This window comes from Haliotis rufescens, unplaced genomic scaffold (assembly GCF_023055435.1).
Source record: "Haliotis rufescens isolate VD_foot unplaced genomic scaffold, xgHalRufe1.0.p SCAF_24, whole genome shotgun sequence".
Lineage (NCBI taxonomy): Eukaryota > Metazoa > Mollusca > Gastropoda > Lepetellida > Haliotidae > Haliotis > Haliotis rufescens.
This window is the reverse complement of record NW_025963935.1, coordinates 910,886-927,416: the sequence shown is the minus strand read 5'-3', so window position 1 is coordinate 927,416 and position 16,531 is coordinate 910,886. Positions and strand designations below refer to the sequence as shown.

The following is a 16,531-nucleotide window of genomic DNA, read 5'->3' as shown; positions in this document are numbered from 1 at the left end:
TTGTTCTTTTTCACCAAAATAATTTTCTACTAAGAGTCCCATATTTCTAATTTTGAGAGCGCCCTGGACGCATATTACGTCGAATAAGTTACTAAAAGGAGTACGACTACACGCATTTTTCGTTGAATAACTCAATGCTGACGATGAGAAGTGCTGTCTATAACATTAGAATAAGACAGGGCTCAGGAATGGCTGAAGTATAGATACTATATCACTTTCGACTTTGCATGCAGACCATAAATATCACATGAAACGTTCCACAGATGACTTGTAACATGTGATTATGCCAAACAGAATGGCAAATGCTGTAACATGAAATACACCTTAAAGGTACTGGTTCAGTGGCTGTTCCGCTCCAGAAACCATCAATAACATCACATTCAATATAAACGGGGGCACGGGTGGCCCAGTCATCTAAGGTGCCGAGTTTCGCTGTGCGCTGTCCCTTGGGCACGCCAGAAACCTGTGATTGTGGGTTTGTCAGCACCATACCCGTGCTCATGGGTTTCACCGAAGTGGTAAGCGTCTTAGACCTTCATCACTTCGGGCTTTCCTCCTACATTAAGCTGACACGCCGTGATAAAACTGGAATACTGTTAAAAGCGGCGTTAAACCCAACTCACTCACTCCTGGCAATGAACAAGTCCCCCGTCATAACATTGCTGGATACAAACAGTGAAGACCCTTGCAGTGTCCCCTGTCATCATGTAGGTCTAAGACGTTTACCACTTCGGTGAAACCCACGAGCACGGGTATGGTGCTGACAAACCTAGAAACATAATTGTGGCGAACCGGGATTCGAACCCACAACCATAGGTTTCTGGCATGGGAAGCAACTCTGCACAGTCGACTGGGCCACCCGTGTCCCCTCATTGTCTGGAAATCATCATGATTTGTTTACAATTTACAACCGTTTTTTTATCACTGAATGATAGTAATGCAAACCGCCTAGTGGTAGAGCGTCCGCCCGGAGAGCGGAAGGTCCGGGGTTCGATCCACGGCCCCTTCATACCAAAAGACGTTAAAAGATGGTACTTGTTGTTACCCTGTCTGGTGCTCGGCATTAAGGGGCTAAAACAAGGACTGGTCGGCTCGGAGTCAGTATACTGTGTCTGAGTGGGGTATTCATGTTAAACTGCGGCATGGTATCTCAGTGTGCTAGCACTTTAAATCAGCATCAGTCCGGACTAGTACAAGCAGCCACACACATACATACACGTGCATAGACGTCGCTATATAAGTACAATAATCTTGGACGCGACGTTAAACCCCTTTTCAACTCACCTGATAGTATTACATCCTGTTTGGATATTCCTAACTGAAATCTAAAATTTAGAAACTGGAAAGTTTTTCAAATGTGTTTGCAGAAAGGGTCTCAGAGGATGACTTGTCACAACCGCCCATGTAAAGAGAAGGAGGTTTGTGTGCCAGTTGAAGCAGGGGTTAAATACCTCTGTCTGGCCCCAGGAGTCACTACCTCCACAACCGCAGCACCAGTGACAGCGACAACTACGACCGCCACGACAACAGCTACATTGACTTCCACGACATCAAGGACGACACCAATTACAACAACAACCATGACTCTTTCAACTACCACCACCACGACACCAATTACGGCAACAACCACGACTCTATCAACTACAACTACCACCACACCAACTACACCCACTACTAATCAGCCAACGACTCCACCAACTACGACTTCTACTACGCCATGTCCTGAGGGTAGGTGTAGCTGGACACGTCCCCTGCCACTGCCATTATGGGGATGTCATTCCGGAAGCAGTGTTAATAATAACATTTTTTAAAATAATAATAATAATCTCAAATATTAAGTACTCATGGGGTAAAAGTTAATTTGATGATATCCTGTCTATGATATTATGTCACCCTTTTCATCCTTTCCTTTTCACTGTTTTATCATGTTGAGTGGCGACACGCCTTTTTATCCTTTCCTTTGTTTGTTTGTTTGTTGCTTAACGCCACACTCAGCAATATTCTAGCTGTATGACGGCGGTCTGTAAATAATCGAGTATGGACCAGACAATCCAGTGATTGACATCATGAGCATCGATCCACGCAATTGGGATCGATGAAATGCATCAACCACCCGATCCCTTTAGTCGTCTTTCACGACAAGCATAGTCGCCTTTTACTGCAAGCATGCGTTGCTGAAGACCTATTCTACTCCGGATCTTCACGAGTTTTTCCATGGTATGAGTGAGTGAGGGAGTCAGTGAGTATGCTTTTAGCAATATTCCAGCAGGGGACACCAGAAATGGGCTTCACACATTGTACCCATATCGGTAATCGAACACGGGTCTTCGGCGTGACGAGCGAACGCTTTAACCACTAGGCTACCCGACCGCCCCCTTTCCATTGTAATATACACCATGCATGTATTTCGTAACCTATCACTTGTGACTGATGACATCAAATTTATTTTTGTCATCTCGTGATCTTCCTTAATAATCCAATCTTACAGACTCACACACATACGTTGGGTGCTACGAAGATGATGCGTCTCGCGTCCTTCCAGGCAGCCATCTTGTGAGAGATACAGACCTGACAATTGAAACTTGCAAGCTGCACTGCCACGGAATCAACGACACCCACTTTGGAGTGGAGGTACACAAAGATGTTATTCAATATGTTTTTGCCTCAACCGTCAACAATGCATATACCATTAATCACATCTCCAACCAAGCCTACCAGAAAGAAACATCACTATTTCATTTTCAAAGCAGTTTCAGTAGTGATCAGTAGCTGTTTCTAACTGTTTCTTTCACAGTCGCCATGCCACACTTGGCCAACGCACTGGTCGAGGAAAGCTACCAAGCAGGAATACTTAGACTTTTTGTATATATTTGAATATAAAGCTGGCTTGAAAAAGAAAAGCAAGTCTATTTTCATTCAAAATCGTCTATAAGAATGAACTTCAATATATTATAACATTGATAAACATTATTTTTTCTTCCCTTATGTTACAGAAGGGTAAGATATTAAAAATAATATCAATTCGAGGCAAGATGCTGGCTATCTCAGTTACGGAACATGCTACCATTGGGAAGTTATTAATCCCTGAAATTAATGTGGCGTGAAAAGTTGATATCAGTAGGGGTGCACCTGGTATTAAGGGGTGAATATTTAATATATTCAGTAGTAGCGATGCAAACACTATCGAGGCACATGCTTACTTGACACTATCCCCTCGCACATTTGGTAGGAATAAGGTCCCCTATTGCATGTCGTATAACGGGAGTAAATGGAGGATGGTTCTTGTTTTTTGTACCAGCATATTAGACCAACACATGAGTGAGTGAGTGAGTTTGATTTTACGCCGCTTTTAGCAATATTCCAGCAATATCACGGCGGGGGACACCAGAAATGGGCTTCACACATTGTACCCATGTCGGGAATCGAACCCGGGGCTTCGGCGTGACGAGCGAACGCTTTAACCACTAGGCTACCCGACCGCCCCACCAAAACATGAGCTCAGTTCATGAGTCTAGTAATCAGATCAACACGTTAGACGAGTACATGAGACTGATACATGAGGTCAGAACATCCTACCAATACACCACACTGGTACATGAGGTCAGAACATCCTACCAATACACCACACTGGTACATGAGGTCAGAACATCCTACCAATACACCACACTGGTACATGAGGACAGAACATCCTACAATACACCACACTTGTACATGAGGTCAGAACATCCTACAATACACCACACTTGTACATGAGGACAGAACATTCTACCAATGCACCACACTTGTACATGAGGTCAGAACATCCTACAATACACCACACTGGTACATGAGGTCAGAACATCCTACAATACACCACACTGGTACATGAGGACAGAACATCCTACAATACACCACACTGGTACATGAGGACAGAACATCCTACAATACACCACACTGGTACATGAGGTCACAACATCCTACAATACACCAGACTGGTACATGAGGACAGAACATCCTACCAATACACCACACTGGTACATGAGGTCACAACATCCTACAATACACCAGACTGGTACATGAGGACAGAACATCCTACCAATACACCACACTGGTACATGAGGTCAGAACATCCTACAATACACCACACTGGTACATGAGGACAGAAAATCCTACCAATACACCACACTCGTACATGAGGTCAGAACATCCTACCAATACACCACATTGGTACATGAGGTCAGAACATCCTACAATACACCACACTGGTACATGAGGTCAGAACATCCTACAATACACCACATTGAAACATGAGGTCAGAACATCCTACCAATACACCAGACTGGTACATGAGGTCAGAACATCCTGCAATACACCACACTGGTACATGAGGTCAGAACATCCTACCAATACACCACACTGGTACATGAGGTCAGAACATCCTACAATACACCACACCAATACATGAGGTCAGAACATCCTACCAATACACCACACTGGTACATGAGGTCAGAAAATCCTACCAATACACCACACTCGTACATGAGGTCAGAACATCCTACCAATACACCACACTGGTACATGAGGTCAGAACACCCAACCAATACACCACACTGGTACATGAGGTCAGAAAATCCTACCAATACACCACACTGGTACATGAGGTCAGAACATCCTACAATACACCACACTGGTACATGAGGTCACAACATCCTACAATACACCACACTGGTACATGAGGTCAGAAAGTCCTACCAATACACCACACTGGTACATGAGGACAGAACATCCTACAATACACCACACTGGTACATAAGGTGAGAACACCCTACAATACACCACACTGGTACATGAGGTCAGAATACCTTACAATACACCACACTGGTACATGAGGTCAGAACATCCTACAATACACCACACTGGTACATGAGGTCAGAACATCCTACAATACACCACATTGGTACATGAGGTCAGAACATCCTACCAATACACCAGACTGGTATATGAGGTCAGAACATCCTACAATACACCAGACTGGTACATGAGGTCAGAACATCCTACGAATACACCAGACTGGTACATGAGGTCAGAACATCCTACAATACACCACACTGGTACATGAGGTCAGAACATCCTACCAATACACCACACTGGTACATGAGGTCAGAAAATCCTACAATACACCTCACTGGTACATGAGGACAGAACATCCTACCAATACACCACATTGGTACATGAGGTCAGAACACCCAACCAATACACCACACTGGTACATGAGGTCAGAACATCCTACCAATACACCAGACTGGTACATGAGGTCAGAACATCCTACCAATACACCACACTGGTACATGAGGTCAGAACATCCTACAATACACCAGACTGGTACATGAAGACAGAACATCCTACAATACACCAGACTGGTACATGAGGTCAGAACATCCTACCAATACACCAGACTGGTACATGAGGTCAGAACATCCTACAATACACCACACTGGTACATGAGGTCAGAACATCCTACAATACACCACAATTGTACATGAGGTCAGAACATCCTACAATACACCACACTGGTACATGAGGACAGAACATCCTACAATACACAACACTGGTACATGAGGTCAGAACATCCTACCAATACACCAGACTGGTACATGAGGTCAGAACATCCTACCAATGCACCACACTGGTACATGAGGTCAGAACATCCTACCAATACACCACACTGGTACATGAGGTCAGAACATCCTACCAATACACCACACTGGTATATGAGGTCAGAACATCCTACCAATACACCACACTGGTACATGAGGTCAGAACATCCTACCAATACACCACACTGGTACATGAGGACAGAACATCCTACCAATACACCACACTGGTACATGAGGTCAGAACATCCTACAATACACAACACTGGTACATGAGGTCAGAACATCCTACCAATACACCAGACTGGTACATGAGGTCAGAACATCCTACCAATGCACCACACTGGTACATGAGGTCAGAACATCCTACCAATACACCACACTGGTACATGAGGTCAGAACATCCTACCAATACACCACACTGGTATATGAGGTCAGAACATCCTACCAATACACCACACTGGTACATGAGGTCAGAACATCCTACCAATACACCACACTGGTACATGAGGACAGAACATCCTACCAATACACCACACTGGTACATGAGGTCAGAACATCCTACCAATACACCACACTGGTATATGAGGTCAGAACATCCTACCAATACACCACACTGGTACATGAGGTCAGAACATCCTACCAATACACCACACTGGTACATGAGGACAGAACATCCTACCAATACACCACACTGGTACATGAGGTCAGAACATCCTACAATACACCACACTGGTACATGAGGTCAGAACATCCTACAATACACCACACTGGTACATGAGGTCAGAACATCCTACAATACACCACACTGGTACATGAGGTCAGAACATCCTACAATACACCACACTGGTACATGAGGACAGAACATCCTACAATACACCACACTGGTACATGAGGTCAGAACATCCTACAATACACCAGACTGGTACATGAGGTCAGAACATCCTACAATACACCACACTTGTACATGAGGTCAGAACATCCTACCAATACACCACACTGGTACATGAGGTCAGAACATCCTACCAATACACCACACTGGTACATGAGGACAGAACATCCTACAATACACCACACTGGTACATGAGGTCAGAACATCCTACCAATACACCACACTGGTACATGAGGACAGAACATCCTACAATACACCAGGCTGGTACATGAGGTCAGAACATCCTACCAATACACCAGACTGGTACATGAGGTCAGAACATCCTACCAATACACCACACTGGTACATGAGGTCAGAACATCCTACAATACACCAGACTGGTACATGAGGACAGAACATCCTACAATACACCACACTGGTACATGAGGACAGAACATCCTACAATACACCACACTGGTACATGAGGTCACAACATCCTACCAATACACCACACTGGTACATGAGGTCAGAACATCCTACCAATACACCACACTGGTACATGAGGACAGAACATCCTACAATACACAACACTGGTACATGAGGTCAGAACATCCTACCAATACACCACACTGGTACATGAGGTCACAACATCCTACAATACACCACACTGGTACATGAGGTCAGAACATCCTACCAATACACCAGACTGGTACATGAGGTCAGAACATCCTACAATACACCACACTGGTACATGAGGTCAGAACATCCTACAATACACCACACTTGTACATGAGGTCAGAACATCCTACAATACACCACACTGGTACATGAGGTCACAACATCCTACAATACACCACACTGGTACATGAGGTCAGAAAATCCTACCAATACACCACACTTGTACATGAGGACAGAACATCCTACAATACACCACACTGGTACATGAGGTCAGAACATCCTACCAATACACCAGACTGGTATATGAGGACAGAACATCCTACCAATACACAACACTGGTACATGAGGTCAGAACATCCTACAATACACCACACTTGTACATGAGGTCAGAACATCCTACAATACACCACACTGGTACATGAGGTCAGAACATCCTACAATACACCACACTGGTACATGAGGTCAGAACATCCTACCAATACACCAGACTGGTATATGAGGTCAGAACATCCTACAATACACCACACTGGTACATGAGGTCAGAACATCCTACAATACACCACACTTGTACATGAGGTCAGAACATCCTACAATACACCACACTGGTACATGAGGTCACAACATCCTACAATACACCACACTGGTACATGAGGTCAGAAAATCCTACCAATACACCACACTGGTACATGAGGTCAGAACATCCTACAATACACCACACTGGTACATGAGGACAGAACATCCTACCAATACACCACACTGGTACATGAGGTCAGAACATCCTACAATACACCACACTGGTACATGAGGTCAGAACATCCTACAATACACCACACTGGTACATGAGGACAGAACATCCTACCAATACACCACACTGGTACATGAGGTCAGAACATCCTACCAATACACCACACTGGTACATGAGGTCACAACATCCTACCAATACACCATTTTGGTACATGAGGTCTGAACATCCTACAATACACCACACTGGTACATGAGGTCAGAACATCCTACAATACACCACACTTGTACATGAGGTCAGAACATCCTACAATACACCACACTGGTACATGAGGTCACAACATCCTACAATACACCACACTGGTACATGAGGTCAGAACATCCTACCAATACACCAGACTGGTACATGAGGTCAGAACATCCTACAATACACCACACTGGTACATGAGGTCAGAACATCCTACAATACACCACACTTGTACATGAGGTCAGAACATCCTACAATACACCACACTGGTACATGAGGTCACAACATCCTACAATACACCACACTGGTACATGAGGTCAGAAAATCCTACCAATACACCACACTTGTACATGAGGTCAGAACATCCTACAATACACCACACTGGTACATGAGGTCACAACATCCTACAATACACCACACTTGTACATGAGGTCAGAACATCCTACAATACACCACATTGGTACATGAGGACAGAACATCCTACGAATACACCACACTGGTACATGAGGTCAGAACATCCTACAATACACCACACTTGTACATGAGGTCAGAACATCCTACAATACACCACACTGGTACATGAGGTCACAACATCCTACAATACACCACACTTGTACATGAGGTCAGAACATCCTACAATACACCACATTGGTACATGAGGACAGAACATCCTACGAATACACCACACTGGTACATGAGGTCAGAACATCCTACAATACACCACACTGGTACATGAGGTCACAACATCCTACAATACACCACACTGGTACATGAGGTCAGAAAATCCTACCAATACACCACACTTGTACATGAGGACAGAACATCCTACAATACACCAGACTGGTACATGAGGACAGAACATCCTACAATACACCACACTGGTACATGAGGTCACAACATCCTACAATACACCACACTGGTACATGAGGTCAGAAAATCCTACCAATACACCACACTTGTACATGAGGACAGAACATCCTACAATACACCAGACTGGTACATGAGGACAGAACATCCTACAATACACCACACTGGTACATGAGGACAGAACATCCTACAATACACCACACTGGTACATGAGGTCAGAACATCCTACAATACACCACACTGGTACATGAGGTCACAACATCCTACAATACACCACACTGGTACATGAGGACAGAACATCCTACAATACACCACACTGGTACATGAGGACAGAACATCCTACAATACACCAGACTGGTACATGAGGTCAGAACATCCTACAATACACCACACTGGTATATGAGGACAGAACATCCTACAATACACCACACTGGTACATGAGGACAGAACATCCTACAATACACCAGACTGGTACATGAGGTCAGAACATCCTACAATACACCACACTGGTACATGAGGTCAGAAAATCCTACCAATACACCACACTTGTACATGAGGACAGAACATCCTACAATACACCACACTGGTACATGAGGACAGAACATCCTACAATACACCACACTGGTACATGAGGTCAGAACATCCTACAATACACCACACTGGTACATGAGGTCAGAACATCCTACAATACACCACACTGGTACATGAGGTCAGAACATCCTACAATACACCACACTGGTACATGAGGTCAGAACATCCTACAATACACCACACTGGTATATGAGGACAGAACATCCTACAATACACCACACTGGTACATGAGGTCAGAACATCCTACAATACACCACACTGGTACATGAGGACAGAACATCCTACAATACACCACACTGGTACATGAGGACAGAACATCCTACAATACACCAGACTGGTACATGAGGTCAGAACATCCTACAATACACCACACTGGTACATGAGGACAGAACATCCTACCAATACACCAGACTGGTACATGAGGTCAGAACATCCTACCAATACACCACACTGGTACATGAGGACAGAACATCCTACAATACACCAGACTGGTACATGAGGTCAGAACATCCTACAATACACCACACTGGTACATGAGGTCAGAACATCCTACCAATACACCACACTGGTACATGAGGTCAGAACATCCTACAATACACCAGACTGGTACATGAGGACAGAACATCCTACAATACACCACACTGGTATATGAGGACAGAACATCCTACAATACACCAGACTGGTACATGAGGTCAGAACATCCTACAATACACCACACTGGTACATGAGGTCAGAACATCCTACCAATACACCACACTGGTACATGAGGACAGAACATCCTACAATACACCACATTGGTACATGAGGTCACAACATCCTACAATACACCACACTGGTACATGAGGTCAGAACATCCTACAATACACCAGACTGGTACATGAGGTCAGAACATCCTACAATACACCACACTGGTATATGAGGTCAGAACATCCTACCAATACACCACACTGGTACATGAGGTCAGAACATCCTACAATACACCACACTGGTACATGAGGTCAGAACATCCTACAATACACCAGACTGGTACATGAGGTCAGAACATCCTACAATACACCACACTGGTACATGAGGTCAGAACATCCTACCAATACACCACACTGGTACATGAGGACAGAACATCCTACAATACACCACACTGGTACATGAGGTCAGAACATCCTACAATACACCACACTGGTATATGAGGACAGAACATCCTACAATACACCAGACTGGTACATGAGGTCAGAACATCCTACAATACACCAGACTGGTACATGAGGACAGAACATCCTACAATACACCACACTGGTACATGAGGACAAAAAATCCTACCAATACACCACACTGGTACATGAGGTCAGAACACCCTACCAATACACCACACTGGTACATGAGGTCAGAACATCCTACCAATACACCACACTGGTACATGAGGACAGAACATCCTACCAATACACCACACTGGTACATGAGGTCAGAACATCCTACAATACACCACACTGGTACATGAGGTCAGAACATCCTACAATACACCACACTTGTACATGAGGACAGAACATTCTACCAATACACCACACTGGTACATGAGGTCACAACATCCTACAATACACCAGACTGGTACATGAGGTCAGAACATCCTACAATACACCACACTGGTACATGAGGTCAGAACATCCTACAATACACCACACTTGTACATGAGGACAGAACATCCTACAATACACCAGACTGGTACATGAGGTCAGAACATCCTACAATACACCACACTGGTACATGAGGACAGAACATCCTACAATACACCACACTGGTACATGAGGACAGAACATCCTACAATACACCACACTGGTACATGAGGACAGAACATCCTACCAATACACCACACTGGTACATGAGGTCAGAACACCCTACCAATACACCACACTGGTACATGAGGTCAGAACATCCTACCAATACACCACACTGGTACATGAGGACAGAACATCCTACCAATACACCACACTGGTACATGAGGTCAGAACATCCTACAATACACCACACTGGTACATGAGGTCAGAACATCCTACAATACACCACACTTGTACATGAGGTCAGAACATCCTACAATACACCACACTGGTACATGAGGTCAGAACATCCTACGAATACACCAGACTGGTACATGAGGACAGAACATCCTACAATACACCACACTGGTACATGAGGTCAGAACATCCTACAATACACCACACTGGTACATGAGGTCAGAACATCCTACAATACACCACACTGGTACATGAGGACAGAACATCCTACAATACACCACATTGGTACATGAGGACAGAACATCCTACGAATACACCACACTGGTACATGAGGTCAGAACATCCTACAATACACCACACTGGTACATGAGGTCACAACATCCTACAATACACCACACTGGTACATGAGGTCAGAAAATCCTACCAATACACCACACTTGTACATGAGGACAGAACATCCTACCAATACACCAGACTGGTACATGAGGTCAGAACATCCTACCAATACACCACACTGGTACATGAGGTCAGAACATCCTACAATACACCAGACTGGTACATGAGGTCAGAACATCCTACCAATACACCACACTGGTACATGAGGTCACAACATCCTACAATACACCATTTTGGTACATGAGGTCAGAACATCCTACAATACACCACACTGGTACATGAGGTCAGAACATCCTACAATACACCACACTGGTACATGAGGTCACAACATCCTACAATACACCACACTGGTACATGAGGTCAGAAAATCCTACCAATACACCACACTTGTACATGAGGACAGAACATCCTACAATACACCACACTGGTACATGAGGTCAGAACATCCTACAATACACCACACTGGTACATGAGGTCAGAACATCCTACAATACACCACACTGGTACATGAGGTCAGAACATCCTACAATACACCACACTGGTACATGAGGACAGAACATCCTACCAATACACCACACTGGTACATGAGGTCAGAACATCCTACCAATACACCACACTGGTACATGAGGACAGAACATCCTACAATACACAACACTGGTACATGAGGTCAGAACATCCTGCAATACACCACACTGGTACATGAGGTCAGAACATCCTACCAATACACCACACTGGTACATGAGGTCAGAACATCCTACAATACACCACACTGGTACATGAGGTCAGAACATCCTACCAATACACCAGACTGGTACATGAGGACAGAACATCCTACCAATACACCAGACTGGTACATGAGGTCAGAACATCCTACAATACACCACACTGGTACATGAGGTCAGAACATCCTACAATACACCACACTGGTACATGAGGACAGAACACCCAACCAATACACCACACTTGTACATGAGGACAGAACATCCTACCAATACACCAGACTGGTACATGAGGTCAGAACATCCTACAATACACCACACTTGTACATGAGGTCAGAACATCCTACAATACACCACACTGGTACATGAGGTCAGAACATCCTACAATACACCACACTGGTACATGAGGACAGAACATCCTACAATACACCACACTGGTACATGAGGTCAGAACATCCTACAATACACCACACTGGTACATGAGGTCAGAACATCCTACCAATACACCACACTGGTACATGAGGACAGAACATCCTACCAATACACCACACTGGTACATGAGGTCAGAACATCCTACAATACACCAGACTGGTACATGAGGACAGAACATCCTACAATACACCACACTTGTACATGAGGTCAGAACATCCTACCAATACACCACACTGGTACATGAGGTCAGAACATCCTACAATACACCACACTGGTACATGAGGTCAGAACATCCTACAATACACCACACTGGTACATGAGGACAGAACATCCTACAATACACCACACTGGTACATGAGGTCAGAACATCCTACAATACACCACACTGGTACATGAGGACAGAACATCCTACAATACACCACACTTGTACATGAGGACAGAACATCCTACAATACACCAGACTGGTATATGAGGTCAGAACATCCTACAATACACCAGACTGGTACATGAGGACAGAACATCCTACAATACACCACACTGGTACATGATGTCAGAACATCCTACAATACACCACACTGGTACATGATGTCAGAACATTCTACAATACACCACACTGGTACATGAGGTTAGAACATCCTACAATAAACCACACTGGTACATAAGGTCAGAACATCCTACCAATACACCACATTGGTACATGAGGTCAGAACATCCTACCAATACACCACACTGGTACATGAGGTCAGAACATCCTACCAATGCACCACACTGGTACATGAGGTCAGAACATCCTACAATACACCACACTGGTACATGAGGTCAGAACATCCTACCAATACACCACACTGGTACATGAGGTCAGAACATCCTACAATACACCACACTGGTACATGAGGTCAGAACATCCTACCAATACACCACACTGGTACATGAGGACAGAACATCCTACCAATACACCACACTCGTACATGAGGTCAGAACATCCTACCAATACACCACACTGGTACATGAGGTCAGAACATCCTACAATACACCTTACTGGTATATGAGGTCAGAACATCCTACGATACACCAGACTGGTACATGAGGACAGAACATCCTACAATACACCACATTGGTACATGAGGTCAGAACACCCTACAATACACCACACTGGTACATGAGGTCAGAACATCCTACAATACACCAGACTGGTACATGAGGTCAGAACATCCTACAATACACCAGACTGGTACATGAGGTCAGAACATCCTACCAATACACCAGACTGATAAATGAGGACAGAACATCCTACAATACACCACACTGGTACATGAGGACAGAACATCCTACAATACACCACACTGGTACATGAGGTCAGAACATCCTACAATACACCAGACTGGTACATGAGGTCAGAACATCCTACAATACACCACACTGGTACATGAGGTCAGAACATCCTACAATACACCACACTGGTACATGAGGTCAGAACATCCTACAATACACCACACTGGTACATGAGGTCAGAACATCCTACAATACACCACACTGGTACATGAGGACAGAACATCCTACAATACACCACACTGGTACATGAGGACAGAACATCCTACAATACACCACACTGGTACATGAGGTCAGAACATCCTACCAATACACCACACTCGTACATGAGGTCAGAACATCCTACCAATACACCACATTGGTACATGAGGTCACAACATCCTACAATACACCACACTGGTACATGATGTCAGAACATTCTACCAATACACCACACTGGTACATGAGGACAGAACATCCTACCAATACACCACACTGGTACTTGAGGTCAGAACATCCTACAATACACCAGACTGGTACATGATGTCAGAACATTCTACCAATACACCACACTGGTAAATGAGGACAGAACATCCTACCAATACACCACACTGGTACTTGAGGACAGAACATCCTACCAATACACCACACTGGTACATGATGTCAGAACATCCTACAATACACCACACTGGTACATGAGGACAGAACATCCTACAATACACCACACTGGTACATGAGGTCAGAACATCCTACCAATACACCAGACTGGTACATGATGTCAGAACACCCTACCAATACACCAGACTGGTACATGAGGTCAGAACATCCTACAATACACCACACTGGTACTTGAGGTCAGAACATCCTACCAATACACCACACTTGTACATGAGGTCAGAACATCCTACCAATACACCACACTGGTACATGAGGTCAGAACATCCTACCAATACACCACACTGGTACATGAGGTCAGAACATCCTACCAATACACCACACTGGTACATGAGGTCAGAACATCCTACAATACACCACACTGGTACATGATGTCAGAACATCCTACAATACACCACACTGGTACATGATGTCAGAACATCCTACAATACACCAGACTGGTACATGAGGTCAGAACATCCTACAATACACCACACTGGTACATGATGTCAGAACATCCTACAATACACCACACTGGTACATGAGGTCAGAACATCCTACAATACACCACACTGGTACATGAGGTCAGACCATCAGACCTTTTCATCCGACCAATACGTCAGAACTTTGCACCAGATTACTACCCCGAACCAGTACTTTCGACCAATACATCAGACCAGCACACCAGGCCAGTACATCAGAACATGTCGTATACTAACCACGCGATAGCCATATTTCTGCTGCAGGCTAACTGCAGAAATTGTAACACGATTTTTATTTAATTGTGACAAGAACCACATTCCAGTTGGTTTATCCCCTTCTATACAATTTGGACATCTACATCAGGTTGTCAAGGGTTTGGTGTTGATTTCCCCAAATAAGCAGAACACCACAGCTAGTAATAAACATGCTACTTCTGATTACAGAATGGAAGGGAATGCTTCTGTGGTGACGTCATCAAAGGTTGGTACAGAAGGAGACCCGACACTGAGTGCAACGTTCCTTGTACTGGTGACAGAAGCACGATGTGTGGCGGAGACTGGAGGATGTCCATCTATAAGATCTATTGTACTACAGCTGTGTGAATTATTCAATTCCGTGATATGCTGGTTGGTTTGGTTGTTTGTTGTTTAACGCCGCACTCAGCAATATATGACGGCGGTCTGTAAATAATCGAGTCTGGACCAGACAATCCAGTGGGATTGATGACATGCATCAACCAAGTCAGCGAGCCTGACCACCCGATCCTGTTAGTCGCCTTCATCGACAAGCATAGTCACCTTTTACGGCAAGCATGGGTTGCTGAAGACCTATTCTACCCCGGAATCTTCACGGGTCTCGTGATATGCAGTATGTAGACATTCAACGCTACAATAATGAGTTACGTA

At 44.4% G+C, this 16,531-nt stretch overlaps 1 protein-coding gene across 1 annotated transcript; it reads left to right on the top strand.

The window, feature by feature from the left end:
* The first annotated feature begins 1,375 nt into the window (after nt 1-1,375).
* Nucleotides 1,376-16,289, top strand: LOC124125682 (WSC domain-containing protein ARB_07870-like). Its single transcript, XM_048401868.1, has 3 exons — nt 1,376-1,728; nt 2,489-2,631; nt 16,070-16,289. Exons 1-3 carry the CDS (start codon nt 1,383-1,385, stop codon nt 16,226-16,228), a joined length of 648 nt encoding a protein of 215 aa, XP_048257825.1. The 5' UTR covers nt 1,376-1,382; the 3' UTR covers nt 16,229-16,289.
* Nucleotides 16,290-16,531: the final 242 nt, after the last annotated feature.